This window comes from Martes martes, assembly GCF_963455335.1.
Source record: "Martes martes genome assembly, chromosome: 2".
In the NCBI taxonomy this organism is placed as follows: domain Eukaryota; kingdom Metazoa; phylum Chordata; class Mammalia; order Carnivora; family Mustelidae; genus Martes; species Martes martes.
The window spans coordinates 63,648,627-63,673,755 of record NC_137889.1 but is presented as its reverse complement, the minus strand read 5'-3'; the positions used below and the strand labels follow the sequence as shown (position 1 = coordinate 63,673,755).

General features: G+C 35.4%; 1 protein-coding gene across 1 annotated transcript in view; it reads left to right on the top strand.

The window, feature by feature from the left end:
• Positions 1–24,726, top strand: part of TTC29 (tetratricopeptide repeat domain 29) — a gene marked incomplete at its 5' end in the record, with an annotated part of 231,644 nt that extends 206,918 nt beyond the window's left edge. Inside the window, 2 exons of the mRNA XM_080795477.1 lie at positions 24,207–24,276; positions 24,564–24,726. Of these exons, the coding sequence (XP_080651603.1) occupies positions 24,207–24,276; positions 24,564–24,594 (101 nt within the window). The 3' untranslated portion in view covers positions 24,595–24,726. The remainder of the gene's footprint in view (positions 1–24,206; positions 24,277–24,563) is intronic.
• Between the last annotated feature and the right edge of the window lie 403 nt (positions 24,727–25,129).

The following is a 25,129-nucleotide window of genomic DNA, read 5'->3' as shown; positions in this document are numbered from 1 at the left end:
ATATCGCTACGATTTCTATGTGGTAAATATCTCTACGATTTCTATGTGGTAAGCATTGCCACAGGCACTAGATACACAGCAGCAAACAAAACAAAATCTCTGCCTTCATGGAGCTTACTCACTAGAGGGGAATCTAGACAGCTAAAAAAATAAACATATAACATAACATGATATATATAGTATAATGTAATATAGAGAGTAGTAAAATGTGTATATAAATTTTACATGGAGCTATATAGATACAAAATAGATATAGAGAAAGAGAGATGGAATGGGACAGTTCTATTTTAGGGAGAATGGAAAAGAAGACTTTTCAAAGGAGGTAACATTTTAGGAGAGACCTAGATGAAGTAAGGGAGTGAACCATAATCATCTCTCAGGGAGACAACAATCCAAGCTGAAGGAAAAGCTAATGCAGAAGACTCACAAATGTTCAAGGGTTGATTTATAGCATTGTAATAATAAAAGACTGCAAGCAACTTAATTATCAAACAAGACGTTTCGTGACTGTTTAAATTGTAGTATATCCATATGTGTAATACTATTCCAGTGTTAGCAATGAATGCGTCAACTCCATTTGTATTAAGAGAGAATAATCAAGAGAAATGAGAAGACTAGTCACAGACTAGGAGAAAATATTTGCAAAAGACACTTGTGATAAAGACCACTATTTAAAAAATACAAAAAAACTCTTAAAGGGACAGTCAGTTAAACACCTGCCTTAGGTTTAGGTGATGATCCCTGCGTCCTGGAATGGAGCCTCGTGTCAGTCTCCCTGCTCAGCAGGGAGCCTGCTTTTCCCTCTCCCTTTGCTGTTCCCCCTGCTTGTACCCTCTCTCTCTTTCTGTCAGATAAATAAATAAATAAAATCTTTAAAGAAAGAAAACCCAACACCAAGAACACAAACAACCTGAAAAACCCACAAACCCACAACCAACCTGATTTTTAAAATGGGACAAAGATCTGGACAGACACTTCACCAAAGAAGATACACAAGTGGCAAATAAGCATATAAAAAGATGCTCCATATCATATGTCATTAAGGAATTGCAAATTAAAATGAGATACTACTACCTACCTATTAGAATTGCCAAAACCTGGGACATGATGACACCAAATGCTAACAAGAATTTGGAGCAATGATAACTCTCATTTATTGCTGGTGGGACTGCAAAATGGTACAAATTAAACATAGTTTTATCATACCATCCAGCCATCGCACTTCTTACTTGAGCCATCAAGGCAAGAAAAGACACAGAGAAACCTTAAATGTATATTATTACATGAAAGAAACCTGAATCTGGGGCGCCTGGGTGGCTCCTTTGGCTGAGCAACTGCCTTCGGCTCAGGTCATGATCCCAGAGTCCCAGAATCGAGCCCCGTGTTGAGTTCCCAGCTCCATGGGTAATCTGCTTCTCCCTCTGACCTTCTCCCCTTTCGTGCTCTCTCTCACTCTCTCTCTCTCAAATAAATAAAGAAAATCTTAAGAAGAAATAAAGAAAGAAAAAGAAAGAAGAAAAAAGAAACCTGAATCTGAAAAAGTTACATACTGTATGATTTCAACTCTGTGGCATTCTGGGAAAGGCCAAAACTATGAAGACAGTAAAAAGAAAAAAAAAATCAGTGTTTGCCAAGGATTGGTGTTGAAGGAAGGAAGAGAACAGAGGATTTTTAGGGAGGAGAAACTATTATGTATGATATTGTAGTGGTGGATACATGTCATTATATATTTGTCCAAGCCCATAGAACATACAACACCAAAAGTGAATCCTAATGTAACCTGTGGACCCAGGTAAAAATGGTATGTCAGTGCAGGCTCATTGATTATAACAAATGTACCACTCTAATGGGATATATTCATAATGGGAGAAGCAATGTGTCTAAGGATATGGGGTATATGGGAACTCTGTACTTTCCACTCAGTTTTGCTGTGAACCTAAAACTGCTCTAAAAGCTAAAGTCCATGTTAAAAAAACAAAAACAAAAACAGAGAATGATATCTAATAAATACTGTTCCTTTAAAAGTACAGAAGTATGTGTGAAGTGTGGTGACATTTATGTATAAACAAGACATAAATATGTATTATATATTTCTATGTGAACATATATATTTTTTATCCTTTTACATATGCATAGATTTCTTCCAAAATGATACCCAGGAAACAGTAACAGTAATTGCCTCTAGGGAGGGGAACTAAGTACATGGGGGTCAAAGCAGGCAGATTTTTCACTGTCTAACCTTAAAAAAAGAGGTACCATGTGCATATATCACCTATTCAAAAAAACTTCAGAACTAAACATGAACAGGGAATAATTAGAGGATTCTTAGAGCTTGTTTTAGTTTGTTGGGCTGCTATAACAAAAATACTATAGGTTGGGTAGCTTATAAAAAACAGGATTTTATTTCTCAGTTCTGGAGACAAAAGATCAAGGTACTGGCAGATTCAGTATCTGGTGAGAGCCCACTTTCTGGTACATAGTGCGTCATCCTTTTCCCTCTGACCTCATATGGTGGGAAAGGTGATAGAGCTCCCTGGGGCCTCTTTTATAAGAACACTAATCCCATTCATGAGGCCTCACCTCTAAACACCCTCACATTTGGCATTAGGATTTAACATGTGAATTTGGGGGGGAGACACAAATAGTTTATATGGGGGCCTATTATTTTTTCACTCATAAAGGATTTAATAAAATCTTCCTCTGTAATAATGTCCGCACAATAAGACTATTCTAATCACTTTACTTTCCAAAGTTTAAACCTCTTTACTACACTTAGTTTATATTTTTATAGTTTAGAAAAAGTGGCTTCCGTAGATCATCAGTGCTCTTTAATGTCATTCTAAATATGTTGTTGGTATACCATCTTAATGAAAAGTATTACTCCACCCTGGGTAGGATAAACAGGTACCAAAGAGAAACGTGTAATTATGTAATAGTATTTAAATAAGAAAACAGGTGAGCCAGAGTGGGGGATAACTGAGATAGGAGGGCAGAAGCTGTGTCAGGGAAATTTTTTAAATCGGTAGTTTAGGTATATCAATATAAGGGACTCTATTCAAGTTAATATGTAATTTACTTTACTGTCTCAGTATGTATGATGAGATGCTGTATGATGCTAGAGTAAGTCAACAAAGTTTAAACTACATAGTTTTATTTTTTAAAGATTTATTTATTTATTTTGAGGGGGGAGCACAAGCAGGGGGAGGGGTAGAGGCAGAGAGAGAGGATCCTCAAGCCAACTCCCTGATGCATGTGGAGCCCACAAGGGGCTAGATCCCACACCCAGAAATGATGACCCCAGCTGAAACCAAGGGTAGGTCGCTCAACCAACTGAGCAACCGAGGCACCCCTAGGGTTTTATTTTTTATTCTCAGTTTCCTAGGTAACATAAAAATGGCCAGAATTTTTTTTAAAAAAAGACAAGAATAATGAACATATATTTTAACGTATTTTATATTTATATTATATGTATATTGAGATGTTTATATTATATTTATATATGTATATGTTATGTATGTAATTATAAATATGTACATAAAAATATATGTGTATGCAAATATATAAATTTGATATTGCCTTATCACTATAAAGCTTATTTTATATTTTTCTTCAGCTTAATTATCCAAAAGGAAGTAGCCATAAACGTAGTCTTTTTCCAGTAACTTTTATTATCTCAATAGGTATTATTATTTTTCAGATCTTCCCATTCACTAAAGCATAAGTTAAGTAGCATCTTTCCACATAAAATATGTCTGGTTTTAAGATATAGTACCTTTTTTATTCCTTAACTACAGTGCAGAAGAGCTAAAGAAGATAAACTGGAACAGCAGAAATTATTTGTGTTGTAGGGATAAACAATCTTCCAATTCTGCTAATTTTTCTCTCTTCTTCCCTCTGTAACCACACACACTATAGTTCCATAACTGAAATGGGGAAAGTAGACTCAATAGTCTCTTTGCTCTTGAAAATACTGAATCCATGTAAATTAATACAATTTGTGTAGCCGAAACCTTATTTCATTAAGACAGTAAGGAACAATTAAATTAAGTATTTCTTTAAACTTTTAAATTATTTTAAGCAATTGTACGTAAAAATCTCATTTCTTCTCTGAAGCACTTCAGAAATTGTGACTAAAAGTTTAAGCATTTCATACTTTACTTGCAAGATAAGCATATAATACATTCAAGAGGAAAACCAGTTCTTGGGGCACCTGGGTGGCTCAGTGGATTAAAGCCTCTGCCTTTGGCTCAGGTGTGATCCCAGGGTCCTGGGATTGAGCCCCGCATCGGGCTCTCTGCTCAGCGGGGAGCCTGCTTCTCCCTCTCTCTGTCTCTGCCTGCCTCTCTGCCCATTTGTGATCTCTGTCTGTCAAATAAATAAATAAAATCTTTTAAAAAAGAGGAAAACCAGTTCTTAAAAATGGAGTACTTATTATGTATTAATTAAAGAGTTGTCCATGGATCTTGCTAAACAATTTGTTTTAATTATCTGGCACTTCAAACCAATAGCTTTGTCTTAATTATGTATCTTTTGTGTTCTCAACTAAACTTTTAAGAACAGACATAATCACGCATTCTGTCTCTTTCAACAGACATTTACCGGTCATGCAATGTATGCCAACCAATATTTTATACGCCATATGTTTAAAAATAAATCATAAGTTACAAACATTCAGAAATTCAGAAACATTAAACATGCACTATCTCTAAGACATCATGCAAGATACTGCAGGGACAGGGCCTGCTCCCTGCTGAGCAGAGAGCCCGTTATGGGGCTCAATCCCAGGACTCGAGGATCATGACCTGAGCTGAAGGCAGAGCCTTTAACCCACTGAGCCACCCAGGCACCCCATGTATTACTTTTCAAAAGAGAAAAGTCTATAACCTGAAGGCTGCAAAGAAATGGTGATCCTATACTTAAATTCAAACAACAAAAAGTTTTACAAAAATGACTTCTGGTTATCTGTAAGTCAAAATATATGCACAGTTTTATAATGTGCACACACTGAGGGGACATGCTCTAACACAGAGATTGTCTGGTTTTCAAATTTTTGACCAACCAATCAAGCTATCAAAGAATCTGAGTCCCAGCTATTTGTAGAAGAATGAACTCGACCACTCTCTTACACCATACACAAAGATAAACTCGAAATGGTTAGAAGACCTCAACGTGAGACAGGAATCCATCAGAATCCTAGAGGAGAACACAGGCAGTAACCTCTTCGATATGAGTCACAGCAACTTCTTTCAAGATATGTCTCCAAAGGCAAAGGAAACGGAAACAAAAGCGAAAATGAACTTTTGGGACCTCATCAAGATCAAAAGCTTCTGCACAGCAAAGGAAACAGTCAACAAAACAAAGAGGCAACCCACGAAATGGGAGAAGATATTTGCAAATGACAGTACAGACAAAAGGTTGATATCCGGGATCTATAAAGAACTTCTCAAACTCAACACACACAACACAGATAATCATGTCAAAAAATGGGCAGAACACATGAACAGACATTTCTCCAATGAAGACATACAAATGGCTATCAGACACATGAAAAAATGTTCGTCGTCACTAGCCATCAGGGAGATTCAAATTAAAACCACCTTACACCAGTTAGAATGGCCAAAATTAGCAAGACAGGAAACAATGTATGTTGAAGAGGATGTGGAGAAAGGGGAACCCTCTTACACTGTTGGTGGGAATGCAAGTTGGTGCAGCCACTTTGGAGCACAGTGTGGAGATTCCTTAAGAAATTAAAAATAGAGCTTCCTCATGACCCTGCAATTGCACTACTGGGTATTTACCCCAAAGATACAGATGTAGTGAAAAGAAGGGCCATCTGTACCCGAATGTTTATAGCAGCAATGGCCATGGTCGCCAAACTGTGGAAAGAACCGAGATGCCCTTCAATGGATGAATGGATAAGGAAGATGTGGTCCATATACACCATGGAGTATTATGCCTCCATCAGAAAGGATGAATACCCAACTTTTGTAGCAACATGGACGGGACTGGAAGGGATTATGCTGAGTGAAATCAGTCAAGCAGAGAGAGTCAATTATCATATGGTTTCACTTATTTGTTGAGCATAACAAATAACATGGAGGACATGGGGAGATGGAGAGGAGAAGGGAGTTGAGGGAAATTGGAAGGGAAGGTGAACCATGAGAGACTATGGACTCTGAAAAACAATCTGAGGGTTTTGAAGGGGCAAGGGGTGGGAGGTTGGGGGAGCCAGGTGGTGCGTATTATGGAGGGCACGTATTGCATGGAGCACTGGGTGTGGTGCATAAACAATGAATTCTGTTACACTGAAAAGAAATAAATAATAAATAAACACACACACACACACACACACACACGAATCTGAGTCCCACAATGGAAAACCCAACAGGCTTATTATTGTGGAGATGAGCATTTAAATGCATTTATATGTATTCTGTTATTGTCTTAGTATTTGTTTCGAAATTCTGTGCTCCCTACTGGGCTATCCTAAATTAATTGCTTTGAGAAATTGTACATAAAATTGTCATTCCTTCTCTGAAGATCAGGAACTATTCCAGAGAGTTAATGCCATGATTGCACTTGAGCTCCAAGCTGTCCCTTTGGCTGTGTATTCTGAATTCATCTAATTTGAACACTGCGGCAAACTGTACACCAGCAACTATCCCACAAATGTGTTTCTCATTTGGTGGGTGCTCAAAGAATTTCTGTTGAATGAATGGCAAATTAATCGAGTTTACTAGTTGAAAGACACAGTGCACATTCAACATAAATTATACTCACTACTGGTAAAGCAGTTTAAAATTGTATCATTCTGAGAATGGTGTAACATGAATCTCTCTCTCATTCATTATTGTACAAGTAAAATTTAAAAATATGTTTAATCAAAAGAGTATTCCTGGATCAATTGGTTTGCTACTTGGAGTTCTACAAAATACATAGTGACCCAGAGCTGGTCTATGTAACATTGTCGGAGTCTTTGTGTATGATTTTTACTTCTCGTTGTCCTCGCCTTCTGTGAGGAATGACTTACCGCCTTTCCTTGTGATATCTAAGCTTTTAGGAGTGTTGTTTTATCTATTTTTTATGACCAACCTTACACTTGTTAAGTGTAATTTTTGCTTTTTGTAACATAAAAAAAATCTGTGATATGGTGCCCCATGAATTAACAAGAATGGCTGGACAAAAGACAAGAAATCTTTTAAAAACAAATGTTCACATTAAATACCTTGGATAGGTAGGCCTTCTGGGGATTTTTCTTTAATGCAACAAAAGTGCACCATTTCTGTTTTCAGAAATAGTTTCTTTCAGATACTGAGCTTGTCTAAAGTCATATTACATAAGTAAGGGCTTAGTTTGTACATTAGTCTTTACATCTTAGAGGCTTACTAAATCCTCCTTTGATCAATCTGATATCAAACAGATCCATATTGATTTCTTCTACACTTGTTTATGGTATTTATTTTGATACATCTAAGATTAAAAGCCAAATTAACAAGTGTAATCAATTTTCTTAGTGTTAAAGAAGAGTCCTCCAGTACCCTTAGACACATTCACCCAGGAATAAAAAACTTAAGCAAAGATGTTGTAATAAATGGATCGATTTATTCAATCACTGGGCATAAAAACATTAGCCCTGGGAAAGCGCTTTCCTCTAAGAGCTTTAGCTACTGAGTTTCACTTCTCTTGTACCAAATGATTTGCATTTTTAGAGAAATTTCATGTCTGCAGTGAGCTCCAGTGAAAACATGAATAAATTGCTTTCTTTCCCTCTTTTTCTGACTTTATGAAGCTGAATCCATTAAGGGTCAAGTCAAAGTATAATGAAAAAAAGGCAACAACTCATGTGATGGAAATCCTGGATTAGGTTTCTCCCTAGTCCAAGCTCAGCTGTCCTGGCCTAAGTGTTGGATTAGTGGTCTGCAGGGAGATCCCTGAAGCATGTGGCAGTTTTTTTAACTGCAGCATTAGAAACAGTCTCTAGACGTCAAGAAATTGAAGAGACAAACAACAATTAAGAAATAAGTAGGTTTTCCATAGCAGTTCTCCACAAAGTGGAGTAAAATCAACTTCTGCAGGCCTGACACAAAACAGGTGTATCAGAGTTTTTTTGTTATAAGCTACTTCTGAATTCACTGGAGTGAGAGTGAGTGCAGAAGTTTTAAGCATGCACTTTGGATCTAAACTGACCTGAGTGGGAATCTCCACTCACTTAGTTATATATTGTATGATATTGAGCAACCTTCAATCTTTGGTTTCCTAATCTGTGTACCAGAGATGATAAGACCTGGAACATAGGGTGGTCTGGAGGTTTTAAAAAGACCTTATCCCATTACCTAGTACAAAATACATTCTGAATCCAGATTACTTAGGATCTGGATGTCGCTACTGAACCAAAGACAAGCAGCTACCACTACTTATACTGAGCCTGGGATTCTGCATTTCTAATACACTCCCAGTAATGCTGATGCTGCTGGTTTGGGGAACACGCTGAGAGACCACAAACATATAAACAACCTGGAAAATGATATTAATTTTAATTTTTTTCTTTGTCATTATTTTAAATCCATTCACTTTTATAAAAATTAGAAAGGAAGTCTACCTCATCTGAGATCATAAAGATTTGATTTATGGTTTTGGTGGAGGAATTGCTTTTGTTTTTTAAGAAAGATTTATTTCTAAGAACTACCTTGCTGCTGATAAGGTACATATTTACTCATATAACTATATTTGGACTGGATATTAGATACCTGCATTATGTTTGACAATCTCAGCATACATTTTAAAATTCAATTTGTGCAAAAATATTAATTTTTTCATCTTTAGATTAGTCATTAAAGATGTCATCTCCTATATAATCCTCTGTTCTGAAGTAGTCTGTCCATTAGAAGAACATGGAGTTTGTATATTTTCCAAACTCTCTTATCTTTACAAAAGTACCAGAAAAAAAATCCAAATCCATCTATTAGCATTTAGAGTCCTACTGCATATATTATACTTCATCTGATTTGGTAAAAAAAAAAAATAAATAAATTAATTAATTAATTAAACTTCAAAAGTGCCAGTCAGAAGTCACAACACTGAAAAATACAATAACTGAACTGAAAAATACACTAGAAGGGTTCAACAGTGGACTAGTGAAGTAGAAGACCTAGTAACCTAGAATACAGGGCTGTGGAACTTACCCAATAGAGCAACAAAAAGAAAAAAAAATCTTAAAAAAGTAAAGATAGCTTAAGAAACCTATGGGACAACATCAAATTCAACAGCATTTGGATTATAGGGGGACCAGAAAAAGAAGACAAAGAGAAAGAGGCAGAAAACTTACTTGAAGAAATAATTGCTAAAGTCTTCCCCAACCTGGGGAAAGAACCAGACACTTAGGTCCAGAAAGCCCAGAGAGAACCATACCAAGACAATTATAATTAAAATGTCAAAAGTTAAAGATGAGAGAATCATAAAAGCAGCAAGAGAAATAAAACTTAGTACATGCAAGGGAATCTCCATAAGACTCAGTCAAGCTGATTTTTCAGCAATAACTCTGCAGAAATTCCAAGATGGAATGACAAGATGTATTCAAAATGTTAAAAGGAAAGAACTTTCAACCAACAATACTCTACCCAGCTAATCTGTCATTCAGAATTGAAGGAGAACCAAAATGTTTTCCAGGTAGACAAAAACTAAAGGAGTTATTACCACTAAACAGGCCTTACAAGAAATGTCAAAGGGGTTTTTTAAGTTGAAAAGAAAAAAGAAAAGAAAATACACTAATGCATAATAAGAAAGCATATTATCTTTTCACTGGAAAAGATAAATGTATAGTAAGAATACTGGATTAAACACTTATAAAGCTAGTATGAAGCTTAAGAACAAATTACTAATATTAACTATAATTATAATAGTTAAAGGATATATGAAATAAAAGATGTAAAATAGGAAGTCAAAAACATAAAATAGGGGAGGATAAAAATGTACAGTTGTTAGAATACATTCAAATTTAAGTTGCACTAACTTAAAATAGACTTCTCTACAAAGAGAGACTGTTATATATGAACCTCATAGTAACCACAAAGCAAAAACAATAGAAACACAAAAGATTAATGAGAAAGGAATCTGAACAATCTGAACAAAAGAAGTTCATCAAATCACAAGGAAAGAACAAGAGAAGAAAGGAACAGAGAGGAACTACAAAAACATCCAGAAAACAAAATGGCAATCCGTTCATACCTATCAGTAATTCCTTAAAATATAAATGGATTACACTATCTAATCAAAAGATACAGAATAGCTAAATGGATAAAAAAACAAAACTATTTGTTGCCTATAAAACACTCACTTCAGATGTAAAGACATAGAGAAAGTGAAGGATGGAAAAAGAGTTTCTATGCAAATGGAAATGAAGCAAGCTGGGGTAACTATACTTATATCAGACAGAATAAACTTTAAAACAAAAAACTAATAAAAGACAAAGAAGGGGATTACATAATAATAAAGGGATTAATCCAACAAGAGGGTATAACATTTAAGAATATTTACACCAACATAAAATCACCTATATATATAAAGCAAATATTAAGAGACCTAAGGGAAGAAACTGAATACAATACAATAATAGTACGGAACTTTAATACTCCACTTACATCAGTGGATAGATCAACAAGACAGAAAATCAATAATAAAACATAAGCCTTAAGTGACACATTAGCCCAAACGGACTTAATAGATATATGCAGAACATCTATCCAAAAGCAGCAAGGTATATATTCTTCACAGGCATACATGGAACATTCTTCAGGACAGAACAGATGTTAGGCCACAAAACAACAAGTCTCAATAAATTCAAGAAAATTGAAATCATATCAAGTATCTTTCTGAGTACAGTGGTATGAAACTAGAAATCATTTACAAAAGAAAACTGGAAAAATCACAAATATGTGGACATTAAATAATGTTACTACTGAACAACCAGTGGGTCAACAAAGAAAACAAAAGGGAAATAAAAAAGATACCTTGAGACAAAGGAAAATGGAAATATAGCAATCCAAAATCTGAGATTTGGCAAAAGCAGTTCCAACAGGGAAATTCATATCAATACAAGCCTACCTAAAAAAAAAAAAAAAAGCACACACACACACACACAAAAATATCTGGGAAAATATTACACCTTGCACTTAAAGGAACTAAAAAAAAAAAAAAGAAGTACAAAACCCAAAGTTAGTAGAAGGTAGGAAATAATAAAGTTCAGAACAGAAATAAATAAAATAGAAACTTTAAAAATACATAAAAGGTCAAGAAACTAAAAGGTGCTTCTTTGAAAAGATAAACAAAATTGACAAAACTTTAGCTTGATTCACCAAGGGGAAAAAAAGGCTCCAATAAATAAATTCAGAAATGAAAGAGGAAAAGTTATAACTGATACCACAGAAATACAAAAGATCATAAAGGACAACTATAAATAATTTTATGACAACACACTGGACAACACAGGAGAAATGGATAAATTGCTAAAACATACAACCTGCCAATATTGAATCAAGAAGAAAAAGAAAATCTGAATTGATCAATTACTAGTAAAGAGATTGAATCAGTAATCAAAACCTAACAAAAAAAAGTCCAAGAAAACACAGCTTCACCAGTGAATTCTACCAAACATTTGAAGATAAAATGCCTATCCTTCTCAAGCTCTTCCAAAAACTTAAAAGAGGAAGGAACACTTCCAAACTCATTTTATGAAGCCAGCATTACCCTGATACCAAAACCAGACAACGACACCACAAGGAAAGTTATAGGCCAATATCTCTGATGAACATGGATGCAAAAATCCTCAACAAAATACTAGCAAACCAAATTCAACAATATATTAAAATGATTTTACACCATGAACATTTGGGATTTATTCTTGGAGTACAGGGATGGTTCAACGTCTGCTTATCAATCACTGTAATATAATACATTAAGTTATATGATCATCTCAAAAGATGCAGAAAAAAGATTTGTGCCAAATTCAACATCCATTTATGATAAAAACTCAACAAAATGGGGACAAAGGGAACATACCTCAACATAATAAAGCCTATATATGACAAACCCACAGTAAGCTGAAATGGTGTAAAGCTGAAAGCTTTTCCTCTCTATCAGGAACAAGGCAAAGATAACCACTCTCTCCACTCTTATTCAACATAGTACTAGAAGCCTCAAACACACCAAGTAGGAAAGAAAAAGAAATAAAGGGCATCCAAATAGTAAAGAAGTAAAATTGTCACTATTTTCAGATGACATGATTCTGTATATTAGAAAACTCTGAAGACTCTGCCAAAAAATTATTAGAATTATAAATGAATTCAGTAAAGTTTCAGGATACAAAATCAACGTATAGAATTCAGTTATATTTCTATACCCTAATGAACTATCAGAAAAATAAATTTTAAGAAACAATCCCACTTACAATGACATCAAAAAGAATAAAATACCTAGGAATAAATTTAACCAAGAAGAAGAAAACTGTATACTTAACACTATAAAACTCTGAGAAAAGAAATTGAAGAAAACATAGATAAATGGAAAGATATTCTGTGCTCATGGATTGAAAGAATAAACGTTCCTAAAATGTCCATACTACCCCAAAAATTCTACAAATTCAATATAATCTCTATGGCTTTTTTTTTGCAGAACTATAAAAAATAATTACAAAATTTGTATGGAAGCACACACAGAAGACCCCAAATAGGCAAAGAAAGAACAAAGCCAGGTACCTGGATGGCTCAGTTGGGTAAGCTTCTGCCTTCAGCTCAGGTCATGATCCCAGAGTCCTGGGATCAAGCCCCACATTGGGCTTCCTACTCAGCAAGGAATCTGCTTCTCCCTGTCCCTCCCCTACCCCTGCTTGTGCTCTCTTGCTTGGTCTCCCTCTCAAATAAATAAATAAAATCTTTAAAAAAAAAAACAAAACAACAAAGCTGGAGGCATTAGGCTTCTTGATTTCAAACTATACCACAAAACTGTAACAATCAAAACAGTGTGGTATTGGTATTAAAAACAGACACATAAATTAATGAAATAGATGGAGAACCCCAAAATAAACCTATGTATACATAGTCAATTAATTCATGACAAAGGAGACAAGGATATACAATAGGGAAAGAACTGTCTCCTCAATAAACACTGTTGGGAAAACTGGACAGCCACGTGCAAAAGAATGAAACTGGACCACTTTCTTACACCATAAAAAAAATTAACTCAAAATGGATCAAAGACTTGAATGTAAGACCAGAAACGATAAAAACCCCAGAAGAAAACATAGATGGTAAGTTCCTTGACATTGGTCTTGGCAGTATTTTTTGGGATCTGAGTCCAAAAGCAATGGCACCAAAGCAAAATAAATGATTGGGACTACATCAAACCATAGCTAAGGAAACCAGAGACAAAATACAAAGGCAACCTTCTTAATTGGAGAAGATATTTGCAAATCATATATCCAATAAGAGACTAATATTCAATATATATCACAACTCACACAACTCAATAACAACAAAAATCAGATTAAAAAATGGGCAGAGAATCTGAATTGACATTTTTCCAAGGAAGACATACAGGTGGCCCATGGCACATAAAAAGATGCTCAATGTCAATAATCATTAAGGAATTTCAAATCAAAACCACAATAAGGTATCATCTCACACTTATCAGAATGGCTATTATCAAAAAAACAAGAAATAACTTGTGTTGGAGAAGTTGTAGAGAAAAGGGAACCGTTATGCACTGTTGGTGAGAATGTAAATAGATACAGACACTATGGAAAACAGTATGGAGTTTCCTCCAAAAATTAAAAATAGAATTTCTTTATGATCCAGTTCTGGATTTTTATCTGAAGAAAATGAAAGCACTGAATCGAAGAGATACCTGAACCCCTATGTTCATTGCAACAGTGCTTATAATAGCCAACATGTGAAAGTGTCCGTCAATGGGTGAATGGATAAGATGTGGTATATATACACAGTAGGATACTACTCAGTCATTACAAAGAGGAAATCTTGCCATATGGAACATCATGGATATACTTTGAGGGTATTATGCTAGGTGAAATAAGTTAGAGAAAGATAAATATTGTATGATTTCACTTATATGTGGAATCTAAAAACAAAACAAAATTCATAGATACGAAGGACAGATTGGTGGTTTTCAGAGGGAGAGAGGGGCTGGAGTGCGCAAAAAGGGGCAAGGGGGTCAGTTATATGGTGACAAATGGTACTAGACTTATTGTGGTGATCTTTTGTAATGTATGCAAATATCAAATTGTTATGGTATACACCTAAAGCTAATATAATGTTATATAATAATTTTACCTCAATAGTAATGAGAAGAAGAAGTTAAACTGTGTCAGTGGTAACACTGAAAATTCAAATCTATTGAACTGAGCATTCTGAGAAAATTAATTTGTGATTTAAATGTACCAAAGAACTGCTAGCTTATTGGACAAGAATATAGGCCTATAAATCACAGGGCCTGGATTCTAGTCTTGGATTTGCCACAACTAATTGTGACTATATGGGGCCTTGGAGCCAACAGTTGCTTGTTTTTTTATTGGCTACTGAGCATCCATCTCCCCATTCTTTGGTAACAGTGCCACAGTTTTATCCAGTAGAATAACTCCTTCTCCATGTATACATTTTAGTTATCAAAATCCCCTAAGCTAAGGGGTTAGGGGATGGGCACATAATCTCAATAAGGCAAATTGGATCTTTTCTCACAGAACTTTGAAACCTGATTAAAATGATGTAAGGGTGGGATGAGACTGGAAGTTCTAGTCAGAGTAGTAAGTGGCAAAAAAAGATATCTAAATTGGAAATGAAAAAACAAAACTATCCCTACTTGCAGATGACATGATTCTAAATATAGAAAATCCAAAGAACTTTTTAACAAACCAAAAAATTACTAGAACTAATAGACAGCATGGCAAAGTTGCAGGCTTTCATGATCGACACATAAATACAGCTTTGTTTCTAGAAACCAGCAATGAAAAATCTGAAAGGAAATTAAGAAAAAATTCCATTTACAATAGCATCCAAAAGAATAAAATATCTGGGAACAAATTTAACAAGGAAGTGAAACACTTATACACTGAAAACTATAAAACATTGATGAAAGAAATTTAAAAAGACATAAATAAATGGAAACACAGGCTACGTTCATAGATTGGAAGACTTGATATTAACATGGCGTTACTACCCAGAGTGATCTATAAATTCTGTGCAATCCCTATCAAAATTCCAACAGGATTTTTGCAGGAATGGAAAAAGCAATCTTCAAGTTCGTATTAAATTGAAAGTTACCCTGAATAGCCAAATAATCTTTAAAAAGAAGAACAAAGTTGGAGGATTTACACTTCCTTATTTCAAAATTGACTTTGAAGCTACAGTAATCATTTCAGAATGGTACAGGTATAAAGGTCAGACACATAAACTAATGGGATAGAACTGACAAATCAGAAATAAACCTTATATGTATATGGTAAATTGACTTGGGACAAGAGTCCAAAGACTATTCAGTGGGGAATAATAGTCTTTTTAACATATGGGGCTGGGAAAATTAAATATCCACATGCAAAAGAAAAAGATATCCACTTGCAAAAGAAAAGAATGAAATTGGACCCCTACCTTTGTATATACCTTTTCTATATACAAAAATTAATACAAACTAGATCAAAGATCTAAATATAGGAGCTAAAACTATAAATCACTTGGAAGAAAACATAATGGACAGTCTTTACAACATTGGATTTGGCAGTAATCTCTTGGATTTGACACCCGAGAGTATAGACAAAAAAAGAAATGATAAATTGAAATCCATCAAAATTTTAAACTTTTGTGCATCAAGGACACTATCAAAGAAGTGAAAAATACAGAGAAACTATCTGCAAATCTTACATCTGATAAGGGTTGAATATCTAGGATATATAAAGAACAAATCAACAAAAACAAACCAATTAAAAATTGGGCAAAGGATTTCAATAGACATTACACCAAATAAGATACGTAAATGGCCAATCAGCTCATGAAAAGATGTTCCACATCACTAGTTATTAGAGAAATGCAAATCAAAACCAAAATGAGTCATCACTTCACACTCATTAGGATGACTATTATGAAAATAATAGAAAATTAAAAATGTTGGCCAGGACCTGGAGAAATTAGAACTCTTGTGCATTGTTTGTGGAAATGTAAAAATAAAATGGTGCAGATGCAGTTTGGTAGTTCCTCAAAAAGTTAAACATAGAATTACCATATGATCCAGCAATTCCACTTCTGGGTATGTAGCCAAATAAATTAAAAGCAAGGACTTAAACACATTCTTGTATGCCAGTGTTCATAGCATTATTGACAATAGTAAAAGCTGTAAGCAACCCAATGTTCATCAAAGGAACAGACAAACAAAATATAGTATACACATATAATGAAATATTATTAAGCCTTAAAAAAAGAATAAGATTTTGATAGAAGTTACAATATAAATGAATCTTGAAAACATTATGCTAAGTAAAATAAGCCAGGCAAAAAAAAAAAGGACAAATACTGTTTGATTCCACTTATATGAGGTACTGAGACAAGGCAAATTTACAGACAGAAAGTAGAACAGAGGTTACCAAGAGCTGCAGGGTGGGAAGGATGGGGAATTGTTTAATAGATACTGAGTTTCTATTGAGGATGTTGAAATATTCTTGAAATGGATAATAGTAATGTTTTCACAACACTGTGAATGTATTTAATGCCACTGAATTACACACTTAAAAAATGGTTAAAATGAAAAAAATTTTATTTTGGATATATTAGAACAATTTAAAAAATCCACAACTAGAAAAAAAATAGTAATGACCAGCTCACATCTTTAATTTATCAGACCTTCAGGTGACAGTACACCATTTAACACATAGTATAAGAACCGTATAGTAACATACTTCTGTTTCTCCCCCCACCCAGCCTTTGCACTATTGTTGTCATATATTATACTTTTACATACATTATACTTTTACATATATTATATTTTTATATATATTATAAATCACATAAAATATAGTTATTATTTTTTTCAGTCACATATCATTTGAAAGAACCTAATAATTTTTTAAAAACTTTTATATTTACCCATTTCCTTGCCTTTTCTAACTCTTCACACCTTAGTATAGATCCAAATTTCCATCTGTTGTCATTTCCCTTCTGCCTGAAGACTTTGTCATTTTTCGTAATGCAATCTGCTGTTGAAGAGTTGCTTCAGCTTGTCTGTCTTTGAAGTCTTCATTTTGTCTTCATTGCTGAAACTAGATGGGTTATTTTTCTTTCGGTACTCTTATGTTTTTTGAGGTAAGAATTTGTTGAACTTCTTAGATCTATGGGTTTGTGGTGTTCATCAAGTTTAGAAAAATTTTCAGTTGTAATTTCTTAAAATATTTTTCTATCCATCTCCTTCCAGACTCCAGTAACCTTTGTAATAACAGACTGCCTGAAGCAGTCCTACAACTCAATGACATTCTACTTATCTTTTTAATTCTTTGCCTTTCTTTGTTTTATTTTGGGTAGTTTCTACTACTCTGTCTTCAGTTTCACTAATTGATTTTTTTTTTTTTAGATTTTATTTATTTCTTTGAGAGAGAGAGAGAGAGCACAAGCAGGAGGAGGGACAGAGTGACAAGCAGACCTACCTCCAGCTGAGCAGGAAGCCCAACACGGGGCTTGATCCCAGGACCCTGAGATCATGACCTGAGCTGAAGTCAAATGCTTAACTAACTGAAATACCCAGTCACCCCTGGGAATATTCTCTTAAGGGTCAAAAACTGAGATGTGTTCTTTCACACACACACCCAAGGTCCATCCTCCCACTTTGTCTGTTCTATGTCCCAGAAAACTGACCTCAGACTGCATGTCACAGGTTCATTTGCCTTCTGGCTTCCTGGTTTGGATTTACCCAAAGGGCATCACCAGCAGGAGATCAGAGGTTAGGAAGTTGGAGAGGTCAGGGAAGGATTCCTCTGTCCCTGACTTCAGCTCAGTCCTTATAGCTGTGACACTCTACAGCTGCTGCTTGTCACTTCTATAGGAAGACCCTGTTTCTAAATCTCCATTTCTCACTCAGGGTGCAATAACAACATCCTCTTCCCCTTTACCTTTCAGATCCCAGGAAGATAACAGCATGGCATCCCTCTGTTGTGAGGCGGTGGGTGCCTCAGCATCCCTTGTCAGTTCCTTAGCCTTGCCCTCAGCTCAAGTAGTCCCTTCATTAAAGTCTCTTCAAAATCCAAGTTGAACATACCATCTGTTTCCTCCTGACTGATACCCTCTCCTTCTCTATTGTATCAAATGGGGTGGCTAAAGGCAAGCAAGTACAAGAAATATTAGGAAACTTCCACTCGCTGAAAAGTTCAGTTGATTAGAGAACAATGCTAATGAGGCTGAAATTAGTGTCTGGCTGTGCTCCAGGACCACAGGCTGTATCCCTGACCAGCCATTTTACACACCATCAGTTACAAGGAAGACCATGCCAAAAAGGAGACATGACTCTGTGCCAGTCCCTCACCATTTCTGGGAACATATTTCAAAAACTAGCTGTTCATTGAGATAGCTTCAAAATCCTCTTTGTTCCCCAAAGACAGCTTTTGTAATGTGATTCTAATGAAAATTTTATATGGAGCATTTTAAATCATAAAGCCATACCTGTCAATATCTTTGTCAAGGAAACACTTTCATTTGCTTACTTAATCTGTAAATAATTCATAATAGCATAGGTTAAAAGTCAAGCTTATTGAAATATGTCTTATATTGGTAATGGGATTCAGGGTTTATAAGAATATATATGTATCTCATTTCTTTAAAATTTTTCAACTGTTATTAAATAAGTGAAACTACATAACTGTTGTTTAAAGAAAGAACAGTTAAAATATTATTTGAGGGGCACTTCAGTAGGTTAAACATCTGCCTTGAGCTCAGGTCATGATCCCAAGGTCCTGGGATGGAGCCCCATGTCAGGCTCCTTTCTCAGCAGGGAGCCTGCTTCTCCCTCTCCCTCTGCCTGCTGTTCTCCCCCTGCTGTGCTCTCTCTCTCTCTCAAATAAATAAATAAAATCTAATAAAATCTAACATATATATATATATACACATACATATATATATGTATACATATATATATATTATTTGAAGTAATTTTATTTTATTTATTTATTTATTTTTTTTTTTTTTGAGAGGGAGAGAGAGAGAGAATGTGCTTATGCAAGCCAGGAGGGAATGGGAGAGGGGGAGAGAATCTTAAGCAAGTTCCATGCCCAGCATGGAGCCCAATGTGGGGCTCCATCTCAAGACCTAAGATCATGACCTGAGCCAAAATCAAGAGTCAGATGCTTAACTGAGTCCCCCAAGTATTCCTTGAAGTGATTTTCTGACTATCAAGTGTAAATGATGAACTTTCCATTTTTCGACATATTTCCTCCAAACAAAACACTTCTCCCCCCAGTCGAGTTGCCTTATAAAACCATGTTGTAATTAGGCCATTGTAAATGTACTATTATATTAATATTGCTATACTGAGCTTACTTCTATGGTGTTAATTTTATATGATTTGAATACATGGAGGGAGGAAGGAAGGGAGACACTGATTTTTTCAGAAATCCGTTTCTGAAACTCTCTACTATCAGCAAGAAAGAACTATTTCCACTAAAGTTAAACCTATGGCTTTAGGTAAAATGTGCTGAAATGCTAAAGCAAAATATAATTTTATCATTAATAATGGTATAATGCTAAGATCACCCATAAGATATGATCATTTTTATGCATAGTATTTATTCTTAATCACTTTCATAAAACACAATCTGAGTTTTATTTTTTAACAAAACCTTTTGAGTCATTTTGATAAGGTCAACAGAAAGCACAATCTTTTAACATTAGGTGATCAACTTTTTGACAATCGCAGGACCAGCATAGCTAATGGAATAATAGCCTGCAGGGTCCAGCTAAATATGATATACGAATGTAATCAACCTCTGTGATGACTATTCAGAAGTAATCCTTTTAGCTTTGAACTGCAACATATATTTCAACAAGGCAAAAACCATAGGAAGAAATTCTCTGCAGACCGCACTGATACAATACAGCCTTCATATCCTGCTCTATGTGCTTGCTGCTTATAGTGAGTTTTAAATTTAAGGTAATGACTACTGTATATTCATGTGAGCATACAACAATACTTTTGATTTGTTGTGGAAAGGTTGAATCCATTACCAGGGGTCTAGTCTATAAACTCTGATACAACCTTTATGTATGAGTTATTATTTACCCTTTTCTAGAATAAGGCCACTAAAAATGTTTTGCATACCAAAATTATAAAAACTCATTTACCTTCTCATTCTCAAAAGTGCTAGTCAGTGTCTCCTCCATTTTAATTCACATTCCTCTACCAATACATTTTTAAAATCACATTTGTATATAGTAATGTATTATATGAAAATTACACGCCATTGTTTTCAAGGGAAGTGATGGGATGGTAGATTGATTGCAATTCAGCATTTGCTGACTTACTCTGTGGTTCTTTGGTACAGTGTAGGCTAAGTGGGGGTATAAATAAGATCCTTTTTTTCCCCACCTGAGGGAATCTAGCATTGGATAGTCTACTATTAGCAACAGAAAAGTGCCTCTTTCTACTGAAATGGTAGACAGTATAAGCAAATATCATACTCTCAAATTTGTATTGGTTCTGGTCTCCTTGTCGGAGTGGTAATGGTTCTAATTTTCCAGCTTCCTTGAAGTCCTACAGATCAAACATCACAAATCACATTCTAAGTCAAACCCACAGTACAAAACCTAGGTTAGGAATCAAAATGAGTGCTTTTGCAATAGTGTAACCAAGAACAAACAGTCCCGTGATGCTCTTCTTGTTGCAAGTGAATAGAAGTATCAGAACACCTGAATGATGAGTTCAGGTGTTCCTGTGTATAAATGAATCATTGCTAAGGCTTCCCAGCACAGAGAGAGTGTGACTGTCTTTTATTTAAACAAGCAATTGTGGCCTAAGTTTAGTAAAAGAATAGCTATAGATATAGCTATTCTTCCCAGAGAATTTACTTGGGAAATTGTCCCAATAAAAATCACCTTCCCTCAGCATCTGGGGAATGAATGCAAAACAATTATTTGAGACAAACCAGGCATAATTTTAAACTTGGAAAATCCAGAAGAGATTTTCCCAGCTTAAGATATATTGTTACATCTTGCCAAACCAAAGGGAATGCTGTGTTAAAGACATTACATAGTACAAAATTGGTATTAGGATGTTAGGATGTTCTATATATTGTCATACAATGACAAATATTAAACTGAGAAAACCCAAGGTAGTTCCTTACCTAAAAGAATGATGTTACTTAAGGTAAAGGCTAAGCTTCTATTTCAAAGAGTCCCCAAGGTACAGTAGCTTAAGAATACACAAATTTGTTTCTTCCTTAAGTGAGCAGTCTGCATACACAAGGTAGCTCCACAGGCGTTTAGGGGACCATGATCTTGTGTTCTGTTGCTCCACCATCCCCTGGAGCAGGGTTTCTCAAAATTGCACTATTGAAATTTTGAACTAGATGATTTTTTTGTTGGTGAGAGGGCTGAGGTACAGCTGTCATGGTCACTGCAGAATATTTAGCAGCACCCTTGGCCTCTACCCCATGGATGCCAGTAGCATTTCCACCTATGAGTCGTAACAACGAGTAAGTTCTTCAGATATTTCCAAAAGCCACCCGTGGGACAAAATCACTCCCTAGGGTGTTGTCATTATCTTCACATTAGAAACTGAATCATGGGGGTAATGGCTCTATTGTCCAATGTTGAGGAAAAGGGAAAATTTAAGAAGGAATAAATGCCCGATGTCTAACACTCAGACCCAGAAGCAGTGTGTGTTACTTTGTTTACATTTACTGGTGAGAATTTAGTCATGTGGGTTCAACTAAATATTTATTTGTTAATAAGGGAGATCTAATGGTGGGGAGGGGACTCTGGTAAGTGGGAGGCAGAAAGAATTATTGGAGCCATGTCTTGTGTGGGCAAGAAATGGTAAAGTCTGGGGTTAGCCTTAGATGGAAGCATAGGTAAGATAGAGCATATAGAACGAAAACAAGTAGGAAAGTAACTGTTAATACAGAGCTTGTGGAAGTTTTTTCCTGTTGTCTTTTATTTCCTCCATGAAACCAGGAAATACATCATCAGCTGAAAACAATGATCCATAGGAAGGGTCAGAGTTTTGGGAATATAGAAGAAAGAGCTAAATAACCATCTATGGGAGGAGAAGAATGAATAGACCAGGAATGTTTAATAGGATGGCTAGCTAATGGCTGTGAATTTAAAGTGAGGCTTGGTTATTCGTTTTTCCTGTCACACTGAGGTATATAGTACAGGATAGGAGTAAGGAGACAGTTGGATTTATCTAGAATTATAGTTTTGTCAAGTGAGTATGATGAAGTGGGAAAAGGGTCATGAGGTCAGGCTATATGCAAGGGAGAGAAGGGCCATAGAATTTAAGTTAAGTAAGGGAGAGGGGGATCAAAATGGGGAGGAACAATGAAAATGTGGCAGGACTGGGAGTCCCAGGGAAGGAGAAGAATTGCTGGTGTTAGGGAACTAGAAGGAGTGATCTAGAAAGATAAAGCTAGAAGTCAAGTCTTTGAATGTTGGCAACTGAATTTGAGGGGGACTTGAAGTTATTGCTAATGACGGGGTCTAAGTTTATCCACAGGAATCAATGGCTACAGTAGGGTGTAGGACCAGATACAGAAGAACAGCACTCAAGGAATTGAGATCCAGGGTGAAGAATCTTCTGCGTGGACATTTAAATTGCAAAATGAAGAAAGTGGTAGTAAGGTACAATGAGCCAATGATAAAAATCAACTGAGAATGAGCCTTGTTGTAGGTAAATCACGATAGTTGACTGTATAAACTGATGACTGAATTTTAGGAAGGAAAGGAAAGAAAGTGAATGTCCTGGAGGGAAACAGTAGGGTGTAAGCAGAACACCTATCCAACTCCAGGCCCAATGGTAGCAAGACTGACAAGAAGAAAAGCAAAATAGGCTGCTGGGTTGGCGGTGTCCTCTGAGGACAGCCACATTTCTGTTAGAGCAAGACAGTAATGGGAATTTTGGAAAATGGAATAAGGATACAGAGGAAATGTTTCAGGAGTTATGATAAGAGATGGGGACAAAATACAGAGCTTTGCAGAACATAAAATATAGAAAATGAAGGGAAATCTGGAGACTGAGGCCTGTGATAAGCAAGAATAAAGAGAATATTATTAGATTAATCCCAGTGGATTCAACTCGAAAGTTAAAAGGACAGATACGAAACTTAAGTACAAAATTAACATGCCTATTTATATGTATAATTTCCCATATCTGATTTAATTATTTAGATACTTTATATTACTCTCTAAATTCATTTTCCTTCCAAGTATTGTTTTAACAAATCATTTTATCCCTCAAAAGGTAGCTATTGTTGTTACCATTTTATATGTATCACAAGAATTCTGTGGGTTAGGAATTCAAGCATGGTTTGAATGCTTGACACCAGTTGAGGTCACCCAATGGTGGTGGTCAGCTGACAGGTGGGCTAGTTTGAAGGTTCCAAAACAGCTTCCCTCACAGACGGGAGCCTTGGAGGAATGGCTGGAACTCTGGACTCAGCTGGAACTGTCAACTGGAGCATCTTCTATGGGACCTCTCCAGAATGGCAGGGTGGTAGGGCTTATTATATGGTGACTTGCTCCCTCCAAAGCAAGCACCCCAAGAGAACCAGAAGGAAGCTGCACAATCACTTCTCAGCCTTTTGGCTAAGATCAAGTGTAGAAGGAAGCTGCACAGCTTTTTCTGACTGCGCCTCAGAAATCACGTAATCACTCTCACCACATTCTAATGACTACATAAGAGTCTTAAGCCTAGCACAGGTTCAATAGAAGATGGATTAGATTCCACCTCTCGGGGGGTGGGGGGAGTGACAAGCTCATACTGTTGAGGAACATGTAAAGCAGGAGATATCGTGGCCATCTTTGACCAATATACTTTGCCTTGGTGACACAAGTGATACATACAGTTCTATCATACAGATGGTAAGGGTAGATACCTCTGAAAACAGATTCCCAGTAAATTGTAAACTGTAAATTGTATTGGTGACAAACAATTAAATTTATACATCTTTTTTCCTGTAGGAGAACCTAGAAAATCCACAGTGGAAAGTTTAAGTCAAGACCCAGAGAATTTGGAAGAAGAACATAGTAGGTATGGTAAATCAAGTAAAAAGTTTCTGTTGCATACAAATTAGGCAAGAGGCTATATATAAACTGTTTCTCCAAGCACAAAAGGAATAATTTCATCTAGTACTTGATAATACTGAAACACTATCTAAAAAAAATCACAGATTTACTTTTAAATATCACATAATATTAAGTGTTTTTTATCTTTTAAGCTATGTCTGAAAATTACAAAAAAAGTAAATGTCTTTCAAATGAATGTTTTTTATTTTCTGCCTCAATGTAAAATTAAATTTTGTAATTTATTTGTTTCAGATTTCCAGATAATCAAAAAAATGAGACTTAAACCAGCTTTGGACTCATCAACAAAGCAAGAAGAAATTTATCATGTCACCTTCATCTTCAATAACTGTAATAGGAGTATGTTACAAGTAATACAGATAGAATTATAATAAATCTATGCCTATGTTTAGATTGGATTTTGTATTGCAGTGTACTACCACAAATTTAATCTAAGTCATCTAAATCCATGAAAATAATAATACATCTCAAATGCTTAGAAATATCAACGATTATTCTAAGAACAAATTGTAAAATTTTCCTTTTATCCACTATTCCACAAGGAAGAGCGTTATTATAGAATCAAAATTCAGTTATATCTAATGAGAAAATCATTTTAAACTTAAGGAAATCTATGCTTAATAAATAAATACGGGAAAAATATTTATTAAAATTTCCGGAAGCTTTTTCAAGCTATAGATGAAAGGACTATAAGCAGTAAAGACTCTCATATTGTACCATTCAAAATAGTTTCCTTTACAGAGGTAAAGCAAACTTTACCTCTGGAAAGGAGACTTCTGTTTCCTCTACTCACACCACTT